The 10,866-nt window shown below is 41.8% G+C and overlaps 1 protein-coding gene across 1 annotated transcript; it reads left to right on the plus strand.

Annotated features, from left to right (window-relative positions):
- Positions 1 to 857: 857 nt before the first annotated feature.
- rgs11 (regulator of G protein signaling 11) lies at positions 858 to 10,782 on the plus strand. The gene is made up of 17 exons (XM_063462836.1): positions 858 to 1,046; positions 1,285 to 1,381; positions 1,618 to 1,668; positions 2,411 to 2,517; positions 2,799 to 2,850; positions 3,306 to 3,364; positions 3,542 to 3,618; positions 3,701 to 3,782; positions 4,497 to 4,565; positions 5,029 to 5,052; positions 5,142 to 5,203; positions 5,497 to 5,610; positions 5,906 to 6,021; positions 7,568 to 7,655; positions 7,732 to 7,870; positions 9,506 to 9,588; positions 9,681 to 10,782. The coding sequence occupies exons 1-17, from the start codon at positions 984 to 986 to the stop codon at positions 9,808 to 9,810; spliced, it is 1,413 nt and encodes a 470-aa protein (XP_063318906.1). The 5' UTR covers positions 858 to 983; the 3' UTR covers positions 9,811 to 10,782.
- Positions 10,783 to 10,866: the final 84 nt, after the last annotated feature.

Consider the following 10,866-nt stretch of genomic DNA (forward strand, 5'->3'; position numbering starts at 1 on the left):
TTATTAGAATACATATATAAACAAACAAACAACCATATGACAAAATCACATCTACGGATACTAAAGCAAAGAGAGACGGGAACAAAATCCGTAGCAATATGTAGCAACTTTGCTATAAATATAATACATGATGGTTAAGGATATATAATACATCCTCATTAAAACATTTAACCATTTTAATCTACAGAAATGATTAAGCGCCAGTGTTTGCTGTCATAGATATTTTAAGACACAAAATACCAGTTTATTTCGAAATGACTGTAATTGCTGATATGCTAATATGTGTAAGCGGAGAAAGCATCTTTAAGAATTTTTGTTACGAAAATTTGTTTAACAGCAAATGTATTTCTTAGCTCATACATTCAGGGCCAGTTTATTGTTTTAAATGGCATAAAATGAAAAATACTAAGGTTGCTTGCTTATTCATCTATTTGTAGACTAATGTAATCAGTTCAATACATTTCAACAACCTGTCATGTTTTATTCAACCTTTTAGCTATTTAGCTCACAGCACACTTACTAATATGCAGTGTCTTTATATTTATTACCCTTATCAGGTCAGTACACAAGCCAAACACTCTCTGCAAATGTAAAACTTTTTTTTTTTTTTTAATATATGTATATATTCAAATAACAGCGAAAGAACTTGATATGGTACGCTTTGGTAAGGCCTACATTTCGTATACAGCTATATTTTTTCATTTTCAGTTCATCATATAGCCTATCTGTAAAAAGAAACAGAGAAAAGCTAGTTGCCTCTTTTGTGCCGAAACTCTTGAGTAAAAATTTGACATGTAATCCTCTCTAATCTACACAGCCGCGCGCGCGCCCGGCAGGCACGGGACAGCCTGATGTTTCCATCTCTCTCCCTCTCTCTTCTCTCGCTCTCTCTCTTCTCTCTCTCTCTCTCGGACGCGCTCTCCCGGTAGCACTTTGCTTTTGCACTTTGCCGTCCCGTCGAGTGATCCCAAGCATCCCGCAAGATGACCATCAACACCCTGGCTAAAGGAGGGTGTCATCGGGAGCAAATGGCATGCTTTCGAAAGGTAAGACTGCTTGATCACGTGCTCTTTGGTTGTATTTATTTTGTCACAGAATATCCTGGAAATCCAGCGCTGAACAAATCCAACACATTTCATTGGATTAAAGAAGAAAAACAAATTAATGTAAAATTATTGTTGTTGTTGTTGTTATTATTCGTGTAGTGGTCCAATTCTTGTTGCCCAGCTGCATGTTTACATGTGTGTGTGTGTGTGTGTGTGTGTGTGTGTGTCTCCCTTGCAGATGGAGAAAGTGATAGTGGCCATGCAGGACCCTGACATGGGCATGAAGATGAGAAACCAGAGGCTTCTTATAACTGTCATTCCACACGCCATGACAGGTGTGTGTGTGTGTGTGTGTGTGTGTGTGTGTGTGTGTGTATGAGTATGCTCCTTGTGTCAGTATGCATTAGAATCAGTGCGCTTGGGTGGACAGGTACATTGCAGCTTGACTTTGTCCCAGCAGTCATACATAATTCAGCATTCATTTTTTTTGGAGAATCCCGTGTGCTTTGCCAAGATTGGAGAGGAACTTCTTTCCTCACTTCCCCTCTTGTTTCTTTCCATTCTTTTACAGGCCATGATATAATTGCCTGGTTGACACACAAATACAGAATCAGCGAGGAGGGTAGGTGTACAGATGCATACAATGTGCGCTTGATGATTGACTGTTACGTACCTGCTGTTTTTCTCCTGTCTCTGTGTGAGCGGCATGTTGTGTGTCGTTGGTGTGTTGCCAGGATATGGTGCCTGACGCGGTAGGTAGTTATTTGTGTGTGCATCGTAGGGGAGGATGTTTCCAGTAAACAGGAATGGGGTTAGCCCCTGTGGGTCTGGGTCTGATTAACTCACCTGATGATCTGAGTTTGATTAGTGTCCCAAAAGAGATCTTCACCTCAGGAGATTTTCAACTAAATTAGACGTTGAGGGGGAAAAAAGTAGCCCGCTGGTCCCTTTTGCTTCCGAGCAGCAGGAAAGAAAAGAGTGGAGTCAGGCAGAGAAAGACAGAGAGAGAGTGGTAGGAGCTGATTAAAAAGCATCCCACGGCTTTTTTTGGGAGCTGTCACTCAAAAAAGTAGGGCTCTTTAACAAATGAGGAGAGACTGAAGATTGATGAGGCATTCCATCGCTGGAGCAAAGCCTTGATTTATGAGAGATGGTTGACAATGCTCGCATGTTTGATAAAGAAAAGTGCAGTGCCAACAGCTCTTTTCCAATCACAGCTACTTAGTCAGTTCAGCCTAAAAGCTTTAGTCCTAATGAAATCAGCATCCCCTCTCTGGTGCCATCAGACATGACACGGTGATAAATAAAAAACCTGAATAACAATCTGATGAGATGTTTGAGACTTCTTCTGTGGTGTTCGACAGAGGCTCTGCACCTTGGCAACATGCTGGTGAAATATGGATATATTTACCCCCTCAAAGAGCCGAGGTGCCTTGTGCTACGGCCCGATGAGTCACCCTACCGCTTCCAGGTCAGGCCGCTCAGTCTGTCCATTCTGCCTACTCTCTACAACCCTGGCCCTTCCTCCATCAATCTTTCAGTAAAACATCACCTTCTCTCTATTAGTGTCCATCTCCCATTTTCACTCTCACTCCATTAGCCCACTTCCTAATCCCTCATCCATCTGCCAGTCTGCTGCTTTTTCATCAACTGCTTCAACATCAGTTTCAGTGAAGAAAAAAAAAATACGAAGGAAGAAGAAAAATGTTGCTTTTAGTTAGTTAGTTTTTTTGTTTGTTTGTTTTTTTACAGACTCCTTATTTCTGGACTAGTACCAGGTGGCCCGCATCAGAGCTGGACTATGGTAAGAAAAAACTCAAAATATACATGTGATCTCTGAGGGACGATGTCCACTTCCCAGTGGACATGTCATATATAAAACATTATATAATCATGATTACAAACATGTAAGCTCTTTTTTTACATATATCCTACGATTCCTGTCTTTTTCACTCTTTTTAAAAATTTATTATATGAAACACTTTGCGAAAAAATCCTACACGACTAAGAGTTTTTATACTTTAGTGGTTTATACATTCACCTGACACATAAGAGAACCCCAGTTTGAGACCAGGAGGAGACCCAGGAAAAAAAATCCCAAATCACATATATGGAGCTACCTGCTGTGAAGACCCATGTGAATAAGTGAGCAGCTGAAGGCAGAAAGGAGCCTTTATAACATATAATAAACACAGGTACAGGTCTTTGGACCTCTGATTTCACCTCATTCTCTTTGTTTTCTTTCTTATATTCCAACAGCAATCTATCTGGCTAAAAAGAATATAAGAAAACAAGGCGAACTGATGGAATATGAGAAGGTGAGGAAATCATGTGTGTGTATGTATGTCTGTGCATCTAAAAGACAGAGAAAGTGTGTGTGTGTGTGTGTGTGTGTGTTTGTTTGTGTTGTGAAATATGCAGCAGGAAAATTTGGGCCAAGAAGTCTCTGTCATCATTCCTCCTCCTCCCCTCCCTCTTTTCCTTTTCCTTTTTAGGAAAGGTACAGTCTGTTGCACAAGAGGATCAACCACACCTGGGACTTTGTTGTGATGCAAGCCAGAGAGCAACTCAGGTGCACTCTGTCGCAAACATGCACGCACACACACATGTGCATTTACCAGCGTGCACAAACTAACCTTGTGATTTATGTTCAGAGCGTCCAAACAGAGGCGGAAGGCTGACCGCATTGTTCTGGAGTGTCAGGAGCAGGCTTACTGGCTCATCAACAGACCCCCGGTACGCTCAATAACACTGTACTGTATTCAACTGTACTGTGTTGTACATGCTACGCTACAGCACAACTACATGATCACCTCTATACTTGGCAACTATTAAAGCTGTATCCCAGCATAAAAACAGACAGCAGTCCCACTAAAGTTCACCCACAGTCCCTTTTCCCTTCTGCATGAAATATTCAACCTATCCGGTAAGAGCCTCAGTTGACATAGAGAGAGTGAGAGCAACAGAGGGAGAAACAAGGAGAGCAAGAAAAAAATCATCATATTCCACATCTGTTTGTTAACTGAACACCAGCTTTGTTTGGTTTTTTCTTAGATAGAGGCAGGCAGGCAGAGAGAAGTACCAAAGGGGAAGGAAAAAGCGTGCACGTGCGTGTGCATGCCGGGGGAAAGAGGGGAGGGGAAGATGAAAGGGGTAATGGGAGGCGGGTGAATAAGAGGACAAGGGTTTTGGAGGAGGGACTCCATCCTGTCTCGACCTTATGAATTAGGGACGAGGGCTTGGAGAAAAAGAAAGAAACCTGGGACTAAAAGTCAGAGCTAGTGGAGTGGAAACTTCTAGGGAGGCTAAGTGCTCGCTCACACGCATCTCATCAGACACACACCCACACACACAGATATTGTATAGACACATGCATCAAATACACTGTACTTAGATTTTACTTTGTGTGCTCATATGTTATTTTTTGTTTTTCTCCTTTTTTTTTTACAGCCTGGGGTTAATAACGTGTTGGACACAGGCTTGGAGCGACCAAATAACTTCAGCTGCAGAGTCACACTGGTCAGTGACTTCATTGTATTTCTCTACTGCCTGCTTTAAAAAAATCCATTAATGATGTAACTTTTCACTCTGTGTTTAATCGCCTCCTTTTGTTCTTTCTTGCCACTGGGATCGTTTGAAAGTAAGTTTACCGCAGACCTGCAGTGTATTAGGAATGATTATAATGATCATGATTGTAAATCAAGGTTAAAAAGTCGAGGACCTGAGATGACAGGGTAGAGTCAGTCGCGTCTGTTGTCCCAAATGGGAAATCTAATTTAGTATGTTAGTCTGTAATCTCATACTGGGCTGTCATTGTTTGTAAAATTATATATTTAATGCTACTGTTTGTGTGTCTGTGACACATTTGGTCACAAGGCAGCTATCCTCAAATGTATATGTTTCTATAACTGTAACATACATTATATAAAGGTTTAATGTGTGACCTCACATGATGACCCTGTGCTACTCTTTACAGAACTAGAACAGTGACTACTACAAAAGAGAGGTACGTACAGCATGTAATTTAGATGCCATCAGATTAAGTACGAGTGTATAGAGCACATACAAGGTTCTTCTTCCTGCCTTTGTTTGCAGATTGAAGCCTGTAGAAAGGCTCTTGGAAGAAACCGTGTAAAATCATCCATCTGCCTAGAAGGGTATGTGTCAGTTTGCTAAAGGCTCACATGCAGACACGCACAGATACACACATAATAGACGTCTGATTGCCCGGGTCAAACTCGGCGTCTTCTAGTACGCACACACATGCACATAAAGCTTAGTGCTCCCTCTAGAAGAGCCACTAATGGATGCTTCCCGGGGCGAGTTGGAATTAGTGGCCATTAACTCTTATGATCTGCAGGACTAATACAATAATACCGTGTGTGTGTGTGTGCGTGCATGTGTGTTCTTGTGTGCGCGCATGCCATTGCACTTGTGCGTGGATGTGCAGTTTTCTGAAATACAGCGAGCAGTACCTGAACCACGATCCTATTATGCAAGGCTGCCTGCCCAGTAACCCCTGGATCTCTGATGACACCGCGCACTGGACGATGAATGCAGAAATGTGAGACAATGCAGAGATTATAACCAGTCCACACAGTACAGTACTCCACACGTTCAAGACTTCATCGAGTCATGTAGCAGCAGCGTGTTAGATCATATATATTTTCTCACAGTTGAAGTACTGAACTTATCATGATTTTCCTTATTTTACACTAAGACACTTTGCACTTATTTAACACTAAGTAGTAATTGAGACTATGAAAGCGCTACAGAAACATCAGCATGTTACATTACAAATGAGCTCAGCATCATACATCAAGCGTAACATTTCTGTTTTTTGTGCGTTTCTTGAGCAGAGTGCCGGTCCCGACGCGTCTACGAGTAGAACGCTGGAGCTTCAGCTTCATGGAGCTCCTCAACGATGCCATGGGGAGGAGGGAGTTCATGACCTACCTGGAGAAGGAATTCAGTGGTGAGAAACAAGAGCGAGGGAACCAATTACAAATATGGAGCATTCAGCTTTGAATACTGGAGGATAAAAAAACAAAATGCACTTGTTATACCATTCATATTATTATGTTCACTATCACTGTTGTGGTCCATAATTTCTTGGACAAAGATACAGACTTTGTAGTTTTTTTCCCCTCTGTGCACCACCATGGTGAATTTTAAATCAAACACTCTTTCAGCTTTAATTCAAGGAGTTTAACAAAAAATTCTTTTTAAACATTATCCCTCATTTTCAGAGGCTCAAAATAATTTGTACAAACAAAAATAATTGTAAATATTAGGATTGTTTTTGTAGGGCAGCACGGTGGTGCGGTGATTAGCACTGTTGCCTCACAGCAAGAAGGTCCACCATCAGGCCTGGGCCTTTCTGTGTGGAGTTGTGGATGTTCTTCCTGTGTTTGCATGAGTTCTCTCCTGGTACTCGGGCTTCCTCCCACAGTCCAAAGACATGCAGTTAGTGGGGTTTGGTTCATTGGTAATTCTTAATGTCCATGGTTGTCTCTCTCTATGTGTTAGCCCTGCGACAGACTGGCGACCTGTCCAGGGTATACTCTGCCTCTTGCACTGCGGTAGCTGGGTTAGGCTCCAGCTCCACTGTGGCCCTGACAAAGATAAGTAGAAGAGAATAGATGGATTGTTTTTATTACATGGATTTAGTCAGTGACCACCTGAAGTCTTGAACCCATGGACATTATTAAATGCTGCCTGAGCAATGAAGACCTGGCACTTTGGTGGTTTGCAGAGGCAAACCTGCAAAACTTTGTGTCTGCATAGCTGTGTTTAAAGTGATCCATAACCCATTTTCCCAGTAAAGCAGGTCTGAATGTCTGTATCCACCTGCACTTTCAGTTCATGTTTGCATCAATACAACACAATGTTGGCGGGCACCAGAGGTGTCCTCCCATACCCTGTCTTCAGCCACGTCCCTTTCGAGGCTGAAACTGCAGCTGGAAATGAGCATAACAGGTGTAAAATATGCATGAAATACGAGGAATATAGTATAGATTGTTACAATATTACACATGGAAAATCTATTTAATTGTTTTCACATCAGCTTTATTCCGAATTTGATTATCTCTCCTAATGATATTTTCCAGTCCCGGCGGTGAGAGATGGAAAAGACGAGACAGTGGAAAAAGAGATTCAGTATATTTATGTGCCCTGTATAAACACCAGAGACGTGGGCCGAAGCGCTGCGCAGCAATCAATTAAAACAATCTTTTAAATCATTAGAAGAAGAATTCAAATACAGAAAAGGTCACAAACAGATGTGGCAAAGTTAAAAGGTAGACGAATGGAGGAGAGAGGAAGGGCCACATTTAAGAGTGAGATGTGGAGAAGAGGGAGGCATGAGCAAAACACAGGAGAGGGATTTGCTCACCCATGCATGCGTACAGTATGAACTCTTTCCACAGCTATAAAAAGTCTCTTGCCATGTGTCACATTTTCCTGCATCAGTGTGTTTTACCACACACGCAGCTCCTCACCGCATGTCTCTCCGCTCTCAGCGGAGAACCTGTATTTCTGGCAGGCGTGTGAGGATATCAGACATGGAGAAAGCTCCAAAATCGTAGAGAAAGTGGAAGACGTCTACAAGTAAGTGGACAGCCATGCGATACATGCACGTGTTACATATTCATAAGATGAGCGCCTCATCTTTTATGGAACCCAGGAATTTCCTGGCTCCTGGAGCGGCCCGCTGGGTCAACATCGACAGCAAGACAATGGATAAAACCTTAGAGGGGATTAAACGGCCGCACCGCTTTGTCATGGACGACGCGCAGATGCACATTTACTTCCTCATGAAGAAGGTCTGACCTCTGACTCACCCACCCACACACTGTACCTTTATGTAACAGCACTTACCATTAACCATAAAAAATGCATTATAAGCAAGCGTGAGCCATGAATATGGAACACATATCCTTCTTATACTTTTTCACCTGACGTGGGTTTTCTGTATTTATTAAAGGTTATCTCTTTCCTTTGTCCCACAAATTATAATAAAATTATGCTATGTTATGAAGTCATGTGCAAAAGTCTTGAGCCACCCCTCATTTCTCTATACTCAGCTTCTAAGGAGCCAGACTCTTGTCATTTTTTAAAGTGGTCTTCATCAATCGTTCTTCTAGGCTTTCTGAAGGTCTTGTAGGGGTTTTCTTTGGACATTGGCTTCTTACTTATTTTCAATCTAGTCCTTGTACCTGACCATTTTCTGAGAAATGTTGTTTGTTTGTTAAGCTGCTTCACACTGACCTGTGAATCATTCAAGCATCACAAAGGCAATTTCTCAAGCGATGACCAGTGTTTATACACATGACAGACAACTTAGCAAAGAACCTGTTTTAAATTGGTCTAAATTGTTGCATCTACAGCAGATGAACAGTATCTGAAAGCCATGCCCCTGAGGAGTAGGGAAAAAAATCCAGCAAAGACCCAACACAGGATCCGAGAGATGCATCTGGCCATGTAGTCGATCATTTACTATTCATTGAAGCCTTTTCAGCACAAGCCTGGCTGTCAATAAGCCTCAAAAGGCTGAGCTTTGCTAAATGACGCACAAACTGAACTAAAAATCAGTGAAAACTTAATTTTCAAATAATTTTATGCAAAAATTTTGATTCACCTTACAATTCTACATGGGAAGCAGCTAATTGGCAGTGACTTCATTTTTCAGCGTGACAATGATCCCAAATGCTGCCCATGTAGCAAAATTACACTTGCATAGAAAAACACAAACTGTATAACAGTATCAGGCATGGACTGGCCTCCCCAAAGTTCAGACGGTGTTGGAGATTAAAGGTGGACATACCAAAGAATGACTTTCAAGCTTGTTAGAATTGTCTGTTTTCTGCCTTACATACTATATTACCTACTTACATTAGCAAAATATATTTAAAAAAATGAGGGGTGGCTCAAGATTTTTGCACATTACTGTATGCACAGTTTGTTTTTTAGATTGTAATGGTGCTTTTAGGTGAGTCCTGCTTTACAGGAATACAGTTTGGGAAAAAAGCTCATTTGCTTCCTTGTCAGACGAGAGGATCAATATCAGTTTCATACCAGTGAGCTTTAGAAATGCTGCTTCACCTTTGGTCAGAGCCAAGCTGTTTCATTGTGTATTCAGTATTTATGCTAAGCTAAGCTGGATACCTCTTTGCTCCGGCTTCATATTGCATGACATATGAGAGTGTATTGATCTTTCCTCCTTACCCTCAGCAGGAAAGTAAATTAACGCATTAAAAAGAAGCCAGACAGCAATTTTTATTTTTCTACTTTTTGCTCTCCTAATCTTTGGTTGGGTACAATAAATGTGTGACTTGCCTTTTCCTGTTTCTGAACATCAGATTTAAACAAAAAACATACTTTTTTGACTCATGTGGAAGTCCATCTTTTCTTTCCCATGAGCTAAAAGCTTCTTTTTGTGTATGTGTGTCTGTTTCCAGGACTCCTACCCAAGGTATCTCAAATCTGACCTGTACAAGAACATGCTGGCCAAAGCCATCGTCCCCCAGGAAACCAAGAAAAGGTTACATTTTTATACTCATCCCACTTTTTTTTCTCTATCCAAATTTAAGCATGTATTTAATGAGCGCATTTTCCTTTTCTCCTTCCCGTCAGTGTGTTCCCCTTCATGAGACGCCAGAGGCACTCTAGCCCCTCCCCTGCTCAGACTGCCACCCAGGCAGCAGAGGAAGAAGGCCTTGCCAAGGGGGCAGGTGCCAACTCTGCAGCTGGCTCGCATTTCTGATCCAGGCCAAAAAAAAGAACCCAAAAAAGACTCGGTCACTTTACTCTCCATTGTCTGAGTTTTTTCTTTAAAGTCAAACAGAGCTTCTCGTACACCGCAGCAACAGCACTAGAGCTTTGAGAAACAGGTGTCATGGCACACCTGAGCAGCATGACACTGAAGGACGACCAGTGAACCACAGAGAAGAGCTTTTTATACACCCTTTATTGTTGCATCCTCATCCCATCACAGTGTGCTGAATAGTTTTTCCTATGATCCCTATATCAGGTGTTCTTTTTCTATAGAATCCTGAGCCGGTTTAGGTAAAGGCGTCGGTAACATGATATTTCTTCAGAGATCTGCCTCAGTGTGACTGTGATTGTTGTGCAGTTTGCTTGTGCAGTTGGAGCTGCACATTGCGTTTGTCGTTGCGGTTCAGTTTTCTCAAGCATGCTCTGAACTCAGTAAAAAGTCACAACAGCAGTTAGTGTGGTGCTACGGCCTCAGCCCTGCATGCTGTGAATACCTGTGAGAGTGTGTGGATCAGCGACCAGCTTTTAGAGCACCTTTTCTTTCCTCTTTTTCTACCACACACTGCTAATCGATTTCATGGTTTAAGTTTTTAAATCCCCAGAAAAAAGTAAAGTAAAAAAAATAAATAAACAAACGTTCCCACTGAAATTTGTACTTCGGTCATTTAACCCTTCCTATGGCTACCTGCAGGAGCTTTAAAAGGCTCATTATTTGCATTATTTATTGTAACACTTCTGTTGCTTCTACTTCCTTATAATTATAACCGTTCTGTGCTGGCTCCCTCTACTGGCTGCATGTGACCAAAGCAACACGTTTTCAAGTTTCCTGGAAAAACTACAGCCTGTGATCCTTTGTGGCAGGTGTGATCCCCGAGCTGTGAGCACCCTTTTCCTTCTCAGAACATTTTATCTGAAGTCTGAAGATGTGAAAGTAATGTGTGAAATAAAATCTACATCTTAAGACTCTGGAAACAATCGTAGTCTGACTCAGGCTGACTCCAATCACTTTCAGGTCAGTCTGCACTGATGAGTGGAACTAGTCTGA

Source organism: Pelmatolapia mariae, linkage group LG18 (genome assembly GCF_036321145.2).
Source record: "Pelmatolapia mariae isolate MD_Pm_ZW linkage group LG18, Pm_UMD_F_2, whole genome shotgun sequence".
NCBI classification, from domain to species: domain Eukaryota; kingdom Metazoa; phylum Chordata; class Actinopteri; order Cichliformes; family Cichlidae; genus Pelmatolapia; species Pelmatolapia mariae.